The 19,107-nt window shown below is 39.2% G+C and overlaps 1 protein-coding gene across 7 annotated transcripts in view; it reads right to left on the bottom strand.

The window, feature by feature from the left end:
• GXYLT1 (glucoside xylosyltransferase 1) overlaps positions 1-5,786 on the bottom strand; it is a 61,795-nt gene extending 56,009 nt beyond the window's left edge. For 3 of the 7 annotated variants that reach the window (XM_063712112.1, XM_063712114.1, XM_054527126.2), the window contains exon 1: positions 5,293-5,733. In XM_063712112.1, the coding sequence (XP_063568182.1) occupies positions 5,293-5,504 (212 nt within the window). In that variant the 5' untranslated portion in view covers positions 5,505-5,733. Of the gene's footprint in view, positions 1-5,292 lie in introns of all 7 variants that reach the window. The other 4 variants (XM_002823106.6, XM_009247619.4, XM_024257376.3 and 1 more) reach the window with 4 other exon arrangements.
• Positions 5,787-19,107: the final 13,321 nt, after the last annotated feature.

Below are 19,107 nucleotides of genomic sequence, written 5' to 3' on the forward strand. Positions count from 1 at the left end.
CCACTGTACTCCAGCTTGGGTAACAGAGTGAAACCTTGTCTCAGAAATAAAAAAATAAGACTTCTAAATCAAAAGTACATATTATTTTTTCATCAGCCAAGTAACTTTCCCCTTCAAAAGCACAGAATATTTTAATTAATTAATTACTAGTATTTATTAAATACTATGTGTCAGCTTTGGACTAAGAATTTGCTATGGTCTGAATGTGTCCCCTCAAAATTCGTATGTTGAAATCTAATTACTAACATGATGTTAGGAGGTAGGGCCTTTTGGTAGGTGATTAGGTCATGAGAGCAGAGCCCCCATGAATGGAATTAGTGGGGGGCCTTATAAAAGGGGCCTGCCTCGCCTCTTCTACCATGTGAGAACACAGGGAGAAGGCGCCATCTATGAACCAGGAAATGGGTCCTCATCAGACACTGAATTTGCTGGTGCCTTGACTTGGATTTCTAGTCTCCAGAACTGTAAGAAATAAATTTCTGTAGTTTCTAAGCTCTCTAGTCGATGGTATTTTGTTATAGCAGCCCAAAGAAACTAAGATAACACTTCACAAATATGTAACGTAGATACTACTACGATCCTTCAATGACCTAAAATACAAGGTACAGGGCACTGGTTTTATGTAAGATGTTTCTGCAATAACAAAGCAGAGATTAAAGTGGCTTTAGTAAGTAATTCAACTTTCTTTACTGTTCACTGACTCAACTCTCTTCTTCAAACATAACCGCAGAAAAAAGGGGGAAAAAGGGCTGGGCACGGTGGCTCATGCCTGTAATCCCAGCACTTTGCGAAGCCGAGGTGGGCGGATCATGAGGTCAGGAGATGGAGACCATCCTGGCTAACATGGTGAAACCCCGTCTCTACTAAAAATACAAAAAATTAGCTGCGCATGGTGACCCGAGATCGCACCACTGCACTGCAGCTTGGGCAACAGAGCGAGAATCCATCTCAAAAAAAAAAAAAAAGGCGGGGGGGGAACTTCACTAAAAACAGTAGTGTGAAAATAGTGCCCAAACTATTCTCAATTTTTGGTTTTATAACAAGCTGGAGCACATATCTAAAACATAAATTCCTCGACCCCACTGCCAGGGCATTTTGATTTAACAGGTCTTAACTGGAGCCCAATGACCAGAATTTTTCCCAGAGGTCAGAAATTGGAAGAAGAAAAAAAATCCCAACTTAAAATTTAAATTACCAAAATGATACTAGCTAAAATGTTGTGTCAGGTACCATACTAGGTACTCTATATCAGCTATTTAATATTTAATTTCAATTCTCACAAACAATATCACACTCTTCTCTCTGATGAAGAAAACAAGTTCAAGGTCAACATAGTAAGTGGCAAAGCTGAAGTCTGTCACTCCAAAACTCTTACTTTCTATTAAGTTCTCAGTATGTAACACTAGTGTTCCCAGGATCCAGCAGAAATGATAACTCTATGGCCTAACCAGATCTAAAAAAGAAAGTGAAATAATTACCTCCCTGTGTGATAAGGAGACACATAAGGAGACTCCAAGGGCATGGTGGGTCCAGAAATGGTATCACTGAAACATTTAGTAATTTCTTGATTCCCCCACTACCAATACTGCTGTATAGCCACAGGTGAAATTTTGATAATCAATGTCAGGACTCATCAGTGAAATATGATAATTTAATCATCCTGAGTAACTAAAATGCAAAAAGTAACTAAAATGCAACACAGTGGTATGAAGTAGTGATGTCCGGTAATAACTACTGCTTTCTGTCAAACACCTTAATACAGTCTGTCCACACTGAAGAGCTTGAGTCTCTCCTTCTAGAACAGCCACTGCCTACCCAGCATTCCTTCTCCTTTGAGGCACCCCTCCTCTCCAACACCAATCATGTTATTCTGTCTGCCACAGGGATGTGCAAGTGACACAGAGTCAACAAATCAGAGTTCCCCATCCCAAGTAACACTGACTGGTCCACAAACGGGCATGCAATCCAAGCAAGTCCAATGACAGCCTTTTCCTAGGATTTTGTATTTGAGATTAGAGAATAAAACCTGCAAGAACAGAAAAACCCCATGAACAAAGTTTTGTCTTTACTGGAAAAGAGTCCCCAGTCCTTAAGGTCCTTTGAGCTGCCCTGCTATCTGCAATTTTTCCTTCATTTCAAAAACTGTATAAGCCTACAAATATGTTTTGCTTGAGATAGTTTTACTGAATTTTCATCAAAGACAACTAAGAATTCTATTACAAATTAAGTAAGGTAATCTAATGTACAGCCTGATGACTATAGTTAACAACGTGTATAGTATATCTAAAATGTGCTAAGACAGTAGATCTTTAGTGCTTTCACCACAAAAAAAAAAAAAAACCCTATGTGAGGTGATGATGTTAACTAGCTTAACTGTGATCATTTCTCAATGTATATGTATGTCAAACTATCAATACGTATATGCCTTAAACATATACAATTTCTATTTATCAATTATACTCTAATTATCTATTAGAGTATCAATTATACTCTAATTATCTATTAGAGTATCAATTATACTCTAATTATCTATTAGAGTATCAATTATACTCTAATAAAGATAAAAAATTATTTAAAATTATTTTTAGAGCTAAAAAAATTATTTAAGTATTATCTACATTTTACAGGTGAGGAAATTAAAACACAGGCAAGTGACACAATTTAGGCAAAGTCTCACAGCAACCAGAGCCAGAATACTGAGAACACGGGTTTATCTGACTCCAAGACCCATGTATTTTCTGATTATTAAAATCATGGCTTCAAACAGAATACACTAACGGACAAGAGATTCCACTGAAAAACTGTTCCTTTCATTTTAAAGTTCTTACTTCAAGGACTCCAAGTCTTTTGTCGTCATGAAATTCTATACTATGAATAGTTTTTATAAGATCTGACCAATGGAACTTACTGGGTACAAACCTAGATCCCGTGTTTAAAATAAAAAGAGAAATAGTTATAATTTTTCAAGTAAGATGTTATCAAAAAAGGCAAAAATGCAATAATATCTAAGTACTACTGAAAAGAGGAAGCTGCTGGCTTGCCCCATAGTCCCACTGCCCACTGAGTCCGCTATCTAAACTAGACCCTTATCTTTCTTTACAGAAAGAGCTCTTGTATAACACTCAAAGGATACAGTTTCTAATCCTCCTCCAAAACTGATTTGCTTTATATCTTGGCCGAATGATTTATACGTGAAGAGGTTAGGGATTTCTATACCGTATCTCATGGTGGCCAAAAAAGTTAATTTTTTTTTTTTTTTTTTTTTTTGAGACAGGATCTTGCTCTGTCACCAGGTTGGATTACACTGGTGCAATCATAGCTCACTGTAGCCTTGAACTCCTGGGCTCAAGTGATCCTCCCACCTCAGCCTCCGAAAGTGCTGGGAAACACCACAGTGAAACACCACATTCAGTTAAATTTTTAATTTTTTATTTTTTGTAAAGATGGGTTGTTGACCAAGCTGGTGTCAAACTCCTGGCCTCGAGCAATCAATCATCCCCACTCAGCCTCCCGAAATTCTGGGATTACAGGCGTGAGCTACCGAGCGTTGCCAAAAGTTGATTTAATTATATGAGATTTCTATAAAGATGTTATAAATGACGATATGTAAAATAGAGTCCTGAGGTCTTAGTAAACTTGTGTGATCTTAATCTAACCATAGGGTAAAACTTCACAATCCAACTTTTCCACGCTGTTCCCCTGCCCAAATGGTTTCTTATGCGCGCAAATGTGGTGACATGCTGTTCTTCATCACATTTTTACAGAGATAGATACACCTGTAGTTCTAACTTAGATGTACGCCTCATTTAAAATAAAGAGTAATGCTACTCAAAGGACCTTAAAAAGTACAGCATTTCGGTTGACTCAATCCTGACACATAAAACCTTTCAGTAATGATTCTATTGGATGTTTATTAAAACTGAGGCTATTTTCAAAAATTTCAAATAATTTTATTAAAATTAGCTGGTCAAGCAAACAAAATTTGTAAATTTCTGTCACAAAATAAAATATCTAAGACCAAGGCACTAAAAATGTAATGCTAACATCAATCTAATTTCATTCAATATTTAATTAAAATGTTGCTTCCTTACAATTCTGCCCCATAGAAAAATAATTTCTTTTCCATAATTGCAAATGCTTCACAATAACATACTAGGCCATAAACAGTTTAGCTTCAACCTGTCATTTTTCACGAGCTCATTCAAGTCTTCAGTGATTGCTTTCTCCCAGGACAGACAACTGAGGGTCCTGATGTAGGAATTACCCTGACTGTAATCAAATCGCAGGGTAAAAACATGAGAAGTCCGCTTTCCACGCTGCTCCTCTGCCCAAACTTTCCCCTTTCATTCTGGGAATGACCATCAACTCTCAAAATGATGTTAAACAACAGCCCACAGCTGACCTATACTCCCTCTTCCGACAAACCCTATACTTCTCTATATCAAAGCAGTATTTGCCAAGTCTTGGTAGGGAGCACTTCAGGTCGTTCCCAGAGAGGTGCCCATACACAAGGTGGAAGTGTCCATGTTGCAAGGCAGTGCAAACGCTCAGATTTCAAGCATTCATAATGCGTTGACAGAAACATTTCTCATGTTGATTCCCACTCTGGCAGTGATTTGTGCAAATCCACCTGAGTCATTACGTCGCTTTTTAAATACCGATTTGTCAAGAAAAGTAACTCCATCCCATCCAACAACAGACTTGAGCACGCCAAGTACCGCTCATTTTTCTTAATTTGCTCTAAGTTAATAAACTGAGTGTTTCCAAAAGAAAATTTCACAACCCGCACAAATGCCATTTCCAAATTTAACCGTGGCTAATACTTAGAAGTGTAAGCGTTAACACAGGAAAATCAGCATGAGAGACAAAACACACACACATACGCGCACACACACACAATCCTTAAACACTGAACTAGGGCGCCAGTCTCATGTTTAAATATCTCAACTTGAACTCCACTGAAACAAGAGGAAATTCTCACTAGCCAGGCAGCAGTAAGGCTTTTGTGGACACCTCTTATTTTCAAAGAACCCTCTTTTTAAAAAGTTGAAAATTAATTTCTAACTGCTTTAAAGGCCGCATGTCTGGGTCAAACGATAAACACAGAAAGTATGGGACACTCTCAGGCGGGAGCAGCCCGGGTTTAGCCCCGGCCGGAGGGGAAGGAGGGAAATGAGTGAGGGATCAGAGACCGCAGGAAAGACGCGGCAGAAGCGGAACCGACCCTCGAGCAGCCCGGGCTAGGCCGAGCCCGCGCCCCGCCGCGTCCCCCGCACCGGGAACTGCCCGTACCTGTCCGACCCGCCGGGACGCGCTGCGGAGCCCGCGCCTCTCACGGCGCCGCGTCCGCCGCCCGCGAGCCACGAAGCCACTGCGGCCTGCGGCTTCCCGCCACCGCCGCCCGCTCCTTCTTCCAGGGACACGGCGAGCTGGCTGAAGGCGTAAAGGAGCGAGCACAAGCCGCAGGCCACACACAGCACCACGACGCGCAGGTAGCGCCGCATCGCCCCGGCCGCGCTCCTCCAACTCCGACGCCGCTGCCGCCGCGCCCGCCCAGGCGAACTACAGCGGAGGGAGCGGCACCGCGCAGCCGCCGGCGCAACAAGTTCCTCCCCAGCAGCCGCCGCCGCCGCCTTGCGCCCGCTCCCTTCTTTCCCTCCCCGCCCACCACCTAGGCGAGCGCAGTCGCGGCTCCGGAGCCAAAGGACTACCCGCCCGGAAGCCTGGACGCCGCCTCTGCCGCCGCGCGCCCAAGGGTCAGCGGCAGCGACGCAGCCCCGCCCCTCCCCCGGGCGGGAGGGCTGGACGCGCCGGCGCAGTTCGCGTGGGAGGGACGCAGGGCTGGCGCGCCGGGGGCGGTGTGGGCGCGCGGAACGCGGCGCGCTTGGGGGCTATAGCGAGCGCAGGCCGACGCGCAGGGGAATCGGCGCCCAGTGGGTCTCGACCGCCGAGAGAGGTGGAGCGAAAGCCTCAGGGCTCTGGAGGCAGTTGACCTAAATTCTAATTATGCTTCTTCCACATGTTTGTGACATTGGGCAACCTAAATTCTCTGAGCATGTTTCTTCGTCCCTAAAATGGAGCTACTATCCTCATCATGGGGTGGTTGTAAAGATTAAACTGTTTAACGCTCGAAAACCGCCTAGCACTTAGAAGACACTTGACTAGGCCAGTTTCCTCTCCATCCTCCCCCAGCCTCTAAGTTTCTGTGGTACTGTAATGTGCACGAGCCATTTTCACCCAGATAATCTCATTGCTTCGTGTGTTTGGTATGCGGACCTCGCCGCCCAGCAGACAGTGAGTTCCTGTAAGGCAGGGCTCTTCCCTTTGACCTTTTTGACCTCCCTCACGACTCATTATTTTCATGTGCAAAACAATTAGTATTCTCTCCACAGAGCTTCTTTCTTCCCCAGTTCTTCTCCCTCTTCTTCAGCTGTTTCCACTACGTTCATTCATTGACCATTTATAAAGCATCACTTGTGCCAAGCGCTGTGTGAGTATCTGGCGTTATAAAGAGGCCTAACTGAAGCGTGGGTGGGACAGCGGATACTTGTAAATAAGCGCAACACAATGATACAGACTTAAGATCCAGGCCTGTAAGGGTGTGGGCACACACACAAAGGAACAATCAGTTCTATCTGTGAGTGTGGTCAAGAGAGACTTCATAGCAAAGGTGGCGCTAGAGTCTTGAGTCGGGTAAGGGAAGTAATTCCAGGCTGCAGGATCAATAAGCAGGCTCTTGTGTAGGGAACTGTGAGAAGTTTGATACCACCAGCTAAGTGAATGCAAGAGAGGGTACGATGAGCGATAAGCGCGTAGAAGGGGCCAGATATTTGAGTGCATTGTTTAGCACACCAAGGAGTTTGAATTTAATCTGCAGAACACTAGTGAACCATTGAAGGGTTTTTAAATAGGGAAGTAACATGATCACATTTGCATTTTAGAGAGCAGATTCTGGCTGTAGTGTGGAGGCTGAAACAGAGAAAGAAATTGGAGGCAGAAAGCAGCACCAGTGCCAAAAAATGAGGGAAGGGAGGCTTAAAAATACACACACACACGAACACACATTCATGGGGAAAAATCATGCGTTTAACTGCTGAAGTTGCATCTGGGGCGTTGAAAAGTTTGGCCATGAGATAAAAGGTGGGGAAATGCTGCGCGAAATAGTAGCAGTCTCCATTTGGATCCTTGGCTCCCTATACCAAAAAAGTAGTGGTTCAGTGACCATGAGAAAGTCACTAAACAAATTTAAGGTTCAACTTCCTCCCCTTCTTGCTTTACCTGATAAAAAATGAAAATTAGCATGCTATCAAGATGTGTAAAGAGAATGAGAACATATATTTATGCATTCAATAAACATTTATTGAACATATTCTACATGCCAGACAAGGGGCTCTGATGCAAAGTATTCAGAAATAAAAGGAGTGTACTGCTCTCAGAGGGAAGACAGGCAAATAGAAACCACAAGAATACTAAATTAATACTTCCACTACACCTTACACTTCTTAGAGAAATGAAGATAAACTTAACGAAGTACCCAGAATGATAGGAAAAGCATTGATAAGAATGAAAATACCTTTTGAGAGAAAGCTGAAGGATATGGTACCAAGAAACTAGAGTAAGAGCTAGTACTCAAAAAACGTTTAATTTAAAAGATACTAACTATAACTGTTCTCTATTTCAACAAAGAAACTAAACGTAGTAATAATTAAGAATAACTCCTTGACCCACAGATGGTTAAAATAGTGGAATGGCAAAAAGAGAAGGCAAGCAGTTTTCATTTCTGCAACAGTTTTATGAAAAGAGCATATCGGAAAAAATAGCCACTCATTTATTGACGTCAGAGTACTGGACCATATCATCCCTTTAGGTTCCTTCTAATCCTGTAATTTTCTGTTGAAAAATTATATAAACCATTCCAAAAATAGAAATGATTTTTCTATTACTCACCATCTTAACTGGCTATCTTGGAGGAGCTGTGTGCATGCTGGCATCCCCTCTAATTATTAACCAGATTTACACGTTGCATTTTGATATTCCTAAAATTAAGTTAATGAAAACGCTTTAACATATTTGATGTCACAACAGTTGTTTCTTTCATGTACTGCATGAAGGTATGTATTCCTAAATCTATTTTTTTCTCTCTATACCAGTCTGTTAATTCTCTAATGATAGACTGATATCCAAATTTTTAATCCATGTTGACCTTCATTCATCCTATCAAATAGGTAAATTTAGGTGGAGAAAAAGTAATTTAAAAGTATCAATATTTGTTGTTTAGGAGATAGAGATCTCCATGATCTGGAAAATTCTCTGATTCAGAATTAAGCCACATCTCAATAATTTTATGTTTAAAAGATTAATCTTGATTTTTCATATAGCTCCTAGTACATCCTGGATATATAATAGGTGTTCAATTAATGGGCGTTTTCTTTTTTTTTTTTTTGAGATGGAGTTTTGCTCTGTCACCAGGCTGGAGTGCAGTGGCACAATCTCGGCTCACTGCAACCTCCGCCTCTCGGGTTCAAGTGATTCTCCTGCCTCAGCCTCCCAAGTAGCTGGGACTACAGGCGCATGCGTGCTACCAGGCCCGGCTAATTTTTTGTATATTTAGTAGAGACGGGGTTTCACCATGTTGGCCAGAATAGTCTCTATCTCCTGACCTCGTGATCCACCCACCTTGGCCTCCCCAAAGTGCTGGGATTACAGCGTGAGCCACTGCGCCTGACTCCCGTTTTCATTTTTTTAAAATGTCTTCTCTAAATCAGTCTAGAGCAGATTTGGGGGCCTGCTCAGCATTTTCTTTACACTTCTCCCTTAAGTACTTGATTCCTTAAAAAAAAAAAAAAAAGACATGGAGAAAGAATTAAATCCTACACCTTTTCAGAGTAAAATTCAAAAACTCTTTTTGCAGGAAAAAAAAAAAACTTTTTGCATGACTTCCATTTTATAAAGGTCTATGCATAATGGAATTTAATCCTTGGCTGGGAACGGTGGCTCACACCTGTAATCCCAGCACTTTGGGAGGTGGAGCCGGGAGGATTGCTTGAGGCCAGGAGATCAAAAACAGCTTGGGTAATATAATGAGACCCCTCTTTCTACCAAAAAAAAAAAAAAAGTTTAATTTAATCTTTATAACATTCCTATGAAGTAGGAGATGTTATTCTATTCTTTAAAAAAAAAAAAGAGCCTGATAGAGATGTGACCACAGATGGTAAGAAAAATTTAAAAATAAAAACAATCCCCCCCAAAAAAAGCAAACAGCCTGAAATTCAGAGATGTTCATTTACCACATGGTTAATAATAAGATCCAAAATTCAGATAGAAATCCTCTAAGATTTCTATTTCTTGTTCTTTTCCATTACGCCATGCTATCTTACTAGGAACAAATAAGCACTAAATGAAGTGGTAGAAATTCAAATTGAAAGCAAAAAGGGAACCAATGTTATATGAAAATCTTTCAGACTCGTCTTGGAGTCTAAAACAAAATTTACAATCGGTGAAATGCAAGTCAGATTAGTAGCAGAGCACAAAGAATCAGAAACTCAGGCTAAAAGTAAAATTCATTCTCTCCGCTAGTGGGCTTCTAGTATATTTCCCCATTTTCCACAGTCCAATTCCTAGAGACTTTGTTGGACTGGAGGAAAAGTTGGAAAATAATGTTTAGTTTGAACAAAAATCTCATTTTAGGTGTTCATTCAGACCAGTAACTGTAGGGAAATAGTCAGGGGAAGGATGAAAGAGTAAAGTGATGCTCTTCATTCTTAAAAACACGTTGCTACAGGCCACAATAGTAGAAAAAGAAGTAGTGAAAGATTAAAAAATAAATAATTTAAATTGAAAAAAGAAAAGCGGTGGAAAACTAATTAATGAGGATGCCTTAACCTCCTCTATGACACCAGAATTTCTCTGACATTTCCACCTACAAGGTAGGGAAAGTGTACAGTGGGCTAGGTGGGAAAGAGAACGAGGAATATCCTCTGGATGTCCCTCTATTTCTCCCTGGTTCAAACTTCAAGAACCCTGCATACCGATTAGTAAAACAGAATATATTATTTTTTAAAAATAGTAATGGCCAGGCGCAATGGCTCATGCCTGTAATCGCAGCACTTTGGGAGGCCAAGGCAGGAAGGTCACTTGAGCTCAGGAATTCAAGATGAGCCTGAGCAACATGGTGAAAACCCATCTCTACAAAAAATACAAAAATTAGCTGGGCATGGTGCTGTGCATCTGTGGTCCCAGCGACTCGGGAGGCTGAAGTGGGAGGATCACTTGAGCCCAGGAGGTGGAGGTTGCAGTGAGCCAAGATCACACCACTGAATACCAGCCTGGCTGACAGAGACTCCGTCTCAAAAAAAAAAAAAAAAAAAAAATTGTCAGTAAAATATAAAGCTAGATTTGTAGGGAAATTTAGTCATGAGGAAATTTTGAATTAAAACACCCATAGGCCAGGTGTGGTGGCTTATGCCTGTAATCCCAGCACTTTGGGAAGCCGAAGTGGGTGGATCACCTGAGGTCAAGAGCTTGAGAACAGCCTGACCAACATAGTAAAACCCCGTCTCTACTAAAAATACAAAATTAGCCAAGCATGGTGGCACATGCCTGTAATCCCAGCTACTTGGGAGGCTGAGGCAGGAGAATCGCTTGAACCCGGGAGGCAGAGGTTACATTGCACTCCACCCTGGGCAACAAGAGTGAAAAGCCGTCTCAAAAAATTAAAAAATATATAAAAAAGAAAACACCCATATGCAAATTCTTGTCATCAGCCAAGTCTCATAATTATAATATTAAAGAACAGACCTACTATTTGATAGCACAACAGGGTGACCATAGCATAATGGTACATTTTAAAAATAACTAAAACTGTATGTAATTGAATTGTTTGTAAACACAGAGGATAAATGCTTGAAGGAATGGATACCCTATTCTCCATGATGTGATTATTTTGCATTGCCTGCCTTTATCAAAACATCTCATGTACCCTGTAAATATATACACATACTATGTATCCCCAAACAAATTTTTTAAACTTTTAAAAGGAAATAAGCGAAGGAAGGAAGGAAGGGAGGGAGGGAGGAAGGAAGGGAAGAAAGAAAGAAAGAAAAGGTTTCAAGACTCTTCTGACGCAGGTTCCCAAACATTGAAGACTGAAAATAATTAAGAATTCTGATACTATCACACTTCTGTCTGATGCTTGGCTGAACTCATAATTCTTATTGTTCCCTCATATTCCTTTCTATACAGAAATTACATCACTAGGTAATCCTGTTATGTTTGGTTTCTTTTATTTTTACATTTATATATTTTATTTTTAATAAAGTAAAAATTCTTTTTTGCTCTCTTTTCCAATTAAGTGAAAGTGTTCCTTAAATTATTTATCTTATTCTTTGCTAGAAAACATAGGCTTTTTTTAATTTTCCCTTATTAAAAACCAAAAAATCCAGCACTTTGGGAGGCCGAGGCAGGCGGATCACAGGGTCAAGAGACTGAAACCATCCCGGCCAACATGGTGAAACCCTGTCTCTACTAAAAATACAAAAATTAGCTGGGCATGATGGCACATGCCTGTAGTCCCAGCTACTCGGGAGGCTGAGGCAGGAGAATCACTTGAACCCAGGAGGCAGAGGTTGCAGTGAGCAGAGATCGCGCCACTGCACTCCAGCCTGGCAACAGAGCAAGACTCCGTCTCAAAAACAAACAAACAAACAGACAGCAACAACAAAAAAAACTACTTCTCAGGCCTAAGGCCAGATCACTACTCTTTTCTTCTGGGAACTCAAACTACTTTCTTTTTAAAAATGCATTCACCACCACCCACTTTCACCACTGTTATTCAACATACTACTGGAAGTCCTAGCTAGAGCAATCAGACAAGAGAAATAAATAAAGGGCATCCAAATTGGAACAGAAGTTGAATTATCCTTGTTTGCAGATAATTATAATCTTACATTTGCAAAAAACCTAAAGACTCCACCAAAAAACTATTAGAACTGATAAACAAATTCAGTAAAGTTTCAGGATAAAAAATCAACATACAAAATGAACAATCTGAAAAATAACAAAAGTATTTTTATTATGCCAAAAGTGAACAATCTGAAAAATAACAAAAGTAATCCCAATTAAAAGAGCCACAAATAAAATTAAATATCTAGGAATTAAACAAAGAAGTGAAGGATCTCTACAATGAAAACTATAAAACATTGATGAAAGAAATTTAGAGGACACACAAAAAAATGGAGAGATTCCATTTTGATGGATTAGAAGAATCATATTGTTAAAATGTTCATACTTACCTCCCCAAAGCAATATACAGATTCAATGCTATCTCTATCAGAATACCAATGACATTCTCCACAGAAATAGAAATAACAATCCTAAAATTTATATGGAATCACAAAAGACACAGAATAGCCAAAGCTATCCTAATAAGCAAAAAGAACAAAACTAGAGGAATCACATTACCTGACTTCAAATTGTACTACAGAGCTATAGTAACCAAAATAGCATGGTAATGGCATAAAAACAGACACATACACCAATGAAATAGAACCCAGAGGCCAGGTGCAGTGGCTCACACCTGTAATCCCAGAACTTTGGGAGACCAAGGCAGGTGGATCACTTGAGGCCAGGAGTTAGAGACCAACCTGGCCAACATGACGAAACCCGTCTCTACTAAAAATAAAAAATTAGCTGGGTGTGGTGGTGCACACCTGTAATCCCAGCTACTCAGGAGGCTGAGACACGAGAATTCTTGAACCCAGGAGGTGGAGGTTGCAGTGAGCCAAGATTGCACCACTGCACTCCCGCCTGGGTGACACAGTGAGATTCTGTCTCCAAAAAAAAAAAAAAAAAAAAAAGAATAGAAAAGAAAAGAGAACCCAGAAGCAAGTCCACACAGCTACAATGAATTCATTTTTGACAAAGGTGCCAATAATATACACTGGGAAAAGACAATCTCTTCAATAAATGGTGCTGGGAAAACTGGATATCCATATGCATAAGAATGAAACTAGACCCCTATCTCTCACCATATACAGAAATCAAATCAAACTGGATTAAAGACTTAACTCTAAGACCTCAAACTATGAAATTACTAAAAGAAAACTTTGGGGAAAATCTCCAGGACCTTGGTCTTGGCAAAAATTTCTTGAGTAACACCCCATAAGCACAGGCAACCAAAGCAAAAATGGACAAATGGAATCATATCAAGTTGAAAAGCTTCTGCACAGCAAAGAAAACACTCAACAACATGAGGAAATCCACAGAATTGGAAAAATATTTGCAAACTACCCCTCTGACCAGGGATTCATAACCAGAATATATAAGGAGCTCAAGCAACACTCTATAGGAAAAAAAAATCTAATAATCCAATCAAAATATGGGCCAAATGTTTGAGTAGACATTTCTCAAAAGATGTACAAATGGCAAACAGGCATATGAAAAGGTGCTCAACATCACTGATCATCAGAGAAATGCAAATCAAAACTACAATGAGATATCATCTCATCCCAGTTAAAATGGCTTTTATCCAAAAAACAGGCAATAACAAATGCTGGCAAGGATGTGGAGGAAAGGGAATCCTTGTACATTGTTGGTGGGAATGTAAATTAGTACCACCACTATGGAGAACAGTTTGGAGGTTCCTCAAAAAAAAACTAAAAATTGAGGTATCATAGGATCCAGCAATCCCACTGCTGGGTATATACCCAAAAGAAAGGAAATCAGTATATTGAAGAGATATCTGCACTCGGTGTTTATTACAGCACTGTTTACAATAGTTAAGATTTGGGAGCAATGTAAATGTCCATCAACAGATGATTGGATAAAGAAAATGTGGTACATACAAACAATGGAGTACTATTCAGCCATAAAAAAAAAAAACATGAGATCCAGTCATTTGCAACAACATGGATGGAACTGGAGATGATTATATTAAGTGAAATAAGCCGGGGTCAGAAAGACAAAAATCCCATGTTCTCACTTATTTGTGGGATCTAAAAATTAAAACAGTTAAACTCATGGAGACAGACAGTAGAAGGATGGTTACTAGAGGCTGGGAAAGGTAGGTGGTGCGGGTGGGGAGGATAGTTAATGAGTACAAAAAAATAGAATGAATAAGACCTTCTATTTGATAACATAATTGTACATTTAAAAATAACTAAAAGAGTATAATTGGATTGTCAGTAACACAAAGGATAAATGCTTGAGGAGATGGATACTCCAATCTCCATGATGTGATTATTATGCATTACATGTCTGTATCAAAACATCTCATGTACCCTGTAAATATATATACCTCCTATGTACCCACAGAAATTAAAAATTAAAAAACAAAATGTGTTCACTGTCATTTTGTTTGTCCTTTAGAAGTCTTCTCCCAAACTAGTTTTATAATCTTTCAACTCTTCCCATTCTTGCTGACTCCAAAAGTAAACACAGGACCATTTTATTGTTGGATTATGAATTAAAAGAGGATAATTAAAATAATATCCATTTAGTTTCTGAATTTTCTTGCTAAAAGATTTATTAGAAAAATGATGATGAGGTGGTAGCTTTCATCCAAACTCCCTTCTTCCAGGTAGGTCAGCCGATTTAAATCTAGATGTAATCTAAAGACCTACTAAAACTGTATGTATTATTTCCACTCCTCAGGAATTCCAGCTGGGGAGGTATGTATCTCACTGGGTCCTTGCCCCAAATAGTTCCCCTAGGAGTTTATTCTTACAACTTGAAATAAAGAAGATTTTTTTTAAAAAATACTATTTGGCCTGATTTACACTAGATATTTGTGGCCATTTATAAGAACAAAAGAAAAACAAGTAGATAAAAATCAAACTCTGGAAAAATACAAAAAAGATCAAGAATAAGAAATTAGATTAAAATAGAAAAAGAGCCACCACCAGGCTCCATGGCTCACACCTATAATCCCAATACTTTAGGAGGCCAATGCAAGAGGATGGCTTGAGCCCAGGAGTTCAAGATCAGCCTGGGCAATGTTGTGAAACCCAATATTTATAAAAAATACAAAAAGAAGAAGAAAAAATTGTATTTCACAATTTATTATTTGTCATGATGTGAAGCTTGAATCTTTATATTAAATCTTTTTCCTCTGATAAAAAAAGACTAAAAAGTTAGAATACAGATAAGCAGATAACCAAGCCCACATAATTATTAAAACTGAACTCAATTTTTTTTTTTTTTTTTTTTTTTTTGAGATGGAGTCTTGCTCTGTCACCCAGGCTGGAGTGCAGGGGTGGGATCTCTGCTCACTGCCACCTCCACCTCCTGGTTTCAAGCAATTCTCCTGCCTCAGTCTCCCAAGTAGCTGGGATTACAGGTGCCTGCCACTATGACCAGCTAATTTTTTGTATTTTTAGTAGAGACGGGGTTTCACCATATTGGCCAGGCTGGTCTCGAACGCCCGACCTCAGGTGATCTGCCCACTTCGGCCTCCCAAATTGCTGGGATTACAGGTGTGAGCCACCGCACCCAGCCTGAACCCAATTTTAATAGGAGATTTCTCACAACTACAGCAAAAATATCGAGCAACCAATTAATAATCTGCTTTGTCCATAAGGAAAAGGCAATTTCTCGATGAAGTAAAGCTCTTTCTGAAATAAATCTGAATAAAATTTCTTTTGGACAGAGTGATGTAATACGCTTCTTCATCTACAAAAAGGACATAGCAGACCTTGTTCAGCTGTTGTATGATTTTTTAAAAATTAGTGCAGGAAAATGATAAATTATCTCACTTTACATGGCTTAAAGTCTTAAACTTTTGAAAATTCAAGCTGGAGTAAATAAAACTGGAGTTGGGCTAAAACTACTGGTGACACCCAAAATTATCAGCTTCAAACATCAAGATGAGGCCCTAACATTTTCAATGTGGACTTGCAGTAGATACTTAAGCCTAGGTGAATTTTCTAGAAACAAATGGGTGGCAAGCACTCTCTCTTGTCTGTATCTCATACATGTTTTTATTATTGTAGTTATGGCACTGTAATTATTTAGTCTCTAAGATGTGCATTCCACATCTTATTGAGTATGTATACTCATATATACTCAGTAAGTGTTCACTGAATAATACTCAATAAGTGTTCACTGAATTAAGTAATACTGATGTAAATAAAACCAAAGTCAACAAAATACTTACTGTATTACAACAATGAAATAGCTATTACAGTCCATAACTCCCAGCAACAGGGGAGACTAAGAATGTGAAACATGTCCCAGAGCACTGAAGCCTTCCATGTAGCTACTTGATTTTTTCCACTGAAGTATTTAGTCTTATGGCATTTCATATGCTCCAGAATTAGACCGTTCCATAAAGACAGGAATATCTGCACTGGCTAAGCACAAAGCCTAATTCAGTTGACCCTTAAACAATGTGGCGGTTAGAGACACCAACCCTCAAGCAGTCAAAAACTCACATACAACTTTTGACTCCCCCCAAACGTTAACTACTAATAGTCTACTGTTGACCAAAAGCCTTACTGATAATATAGTTAATTAACACATATTTTGTATATGTATGATATACTGTATTCCAATAGAGTAAGCTAGAGAAATTGTTAAATCATTAGGAAGGAAAAATATATTTACTATTCATTAAGTGGAATTTGATCATCATAAAGGTCTTCATCTTCATAGTCTTCATGTTGAGTAGGCTGAGGAAAAAGAGGAATGGTTGATTTTGCTGTCTTCGACGTGGCAGAGTTGGAAGAAAATCCATGTGTAAGTGCACCCACGCAGTTAAAACCCATGTTGTTCAAGGGTCAACTCCACATTACATACTTAAAATTTAAATTATCTGGGCTGGTAGGAATGTGCATTCAGGAAAGTAGTTAATAATTTTCTTTTGTTCTTATAAATGGCCACATATATCTAGTGTAAATCACGCCAAATAATATTAAGAAAAAACCCTTCAAGTTGTAAGAATAAACCCCTGGGGGAACTTTTTGGGGCAAGGACCCAGTGAAATAGATACCTCCCCAACTGGAATTCCTAAGGAGTGGAAATAATACACACAGGTTTAGTGGGTCTTGAATTACCTTGTAATTCAAGGTAAAACTTCTCTGTGACAGCTTCCTAAAGCGAACTGGTTTTGATGAACATCATTCTGTATTACACATACTGCTGTCTTAGTAAATAGCCTACTAAACACAAGTTAAACTTTAGCTAATGACAGAGTCATCATGAAGATGCTTTATCATGTTTTTAAAACGTCACCAGAGACTTATGTGCTGTAAGTTCTATTTGTTCTCTCCCTTCCTAATGATTCTACCATTATCCAGACTGAATCCCAGTGTCCCCTTTTCTAATTTTTTTCATAACTTCTGCTTTTTCCCCTTCTTCTTCACTTTTTTTTTCCATCCCTGTCCTTAATTGCCTGTGACAGGAGTGGGGCTTACTTTTCATCACCCTCAATAGCCAGGGAGGGCATTCTTTTCCTTCTGCTTTTGAAAAATGATCAGTAACAACGTATATTCTGTAACCTTGCCTTTTTATTCTGATCACTGATTTTTGTCATTGGTAACTGTTCTGAATTTCTTCAGTTTTTCCTACATTCTTTGTTCCAGACAACTGAAGGTGCCTGGGGATATACAGGAGAGGGCAAGTGCTAAAAAGTCAAAGCATTCTTTTACTATTATTTTCCTTACATACGCACTCACTTTTCTGTTTTCACTTAATTTTCAAAGTACAATGCAGAAACTTCTACCAATGACTTACTAAATAGCTCAGTTCCTACAAGTCCTTAAAAGGTTCGGGAAAAGAGGTAAGTTGCAGAGCAAAAAAGTATCTCAATCCACTTTTTTTTTTTGCTATAACAGAATACCTGAGACTGGGCAATTTATAAAGAAAAGAGATTTATTTTGGCTTATGAGTCCAAAGGCTGAGGAGTCCAAGATCAGGCAGCCCATCTGATGAGGGCCTCATGCTGCTTCAACTCATCGTGGAAAGCAGATGGTGAACTGAGGAGGGTAAAGAGAACAGAACACAAGAAACAGCCTCACTTTGTAACAACCCACTCTTGTGAGAATTCATCCATTCCTGCAAGAGCGAATCCATTCCAGAACTAACTGAGCCTCATGAGAAAGCCTTTAATCCCTCTCAATGACCTAATCACCTCTTAAAGGCACCACCTACCAACACAAATCAAACTGGGGACTCAGGCCTCAGCATGAGTTTTGGTGAGGACAAATCATATCCAAACCATAGCAGGAAGTTTAAAAAAGCGGGTGGGGGAAGCCTCAGTGGAAACGAAAACTTCTAGACCATTTACCATTAATGCAGAGGCTACATTCTTTTAGTCTATAAGGATCTTTATCTAAAAGTTAATAAACATGCTATCAACTTAGAAAGGCCGAAGTTTCTCTTCCTTTTTAAATGTTTTCACTTTGTCTATTATCCACTATCATTTTAGGAAAGCATTTAATAAAAATAAAACCTTTATTTCTATTGTATAATACAAAAGGTTTTAATATTCTTCTGTGCCTCAAAGTATATTCACTTTTTAAATATACATATATATATATGTATATTCAAATTTTTTTATAGAGATGAGCTTTCACCATGTTGCCTAGGCTGGCCCTGGGCTCCAAATATCTGCCCGCTTCAGCCCAAAGTGCTGGGATTACTGGCATGAGCCATCACACCCGGCCTATCTTCACTCTTACTTATAGCAAAGTAAGGTAATAAATGCTGGAAAACATCCAAATTCTTTTTGTATGGAATTTGGCTAAAAGAACCCAGTGCTCAAACCACACTGTAAGTTCATGAAACAGAGAAAAACATGTACCCTAAACCTAGGTTCTGAATCTTTTCTGCATATTTTAACATCAGTTCTATTTATGGAATTTGGGTCTGTTTTCCTGGTGTGGAAGTGTACTTGAGGTAGGGTGAAACAAAGGCAGGTTGAGATACCTGTGATTAATAAAAGTAAAATAATTTCAAGTCAACTTAATTCATTTCTCCAATCTCATAGTGCACACCCACCAGGTTCTTTAATTATGGAAAGATGGTCTTTCTGCATCCAGAGAAAACATCTGATATTACACTGAAAATTTAGTGAAATCTATAAAATACTATTACTTTAGGTCATCCAAGAGG

Source organism: Pongo abelii, chromosome 10 (assembly GCF_028885655.2).
Source record: "Pongo abelii isolate AG06213 chromosome 10, NHGRI_mPonAbe1-v2.0_pri, whole genome shotgun sequence".
NCBI lineage: Eukaryota > Metazoa > Chordata > Mammalia > Primates > Hominidae > Pongo > Pongo abelii.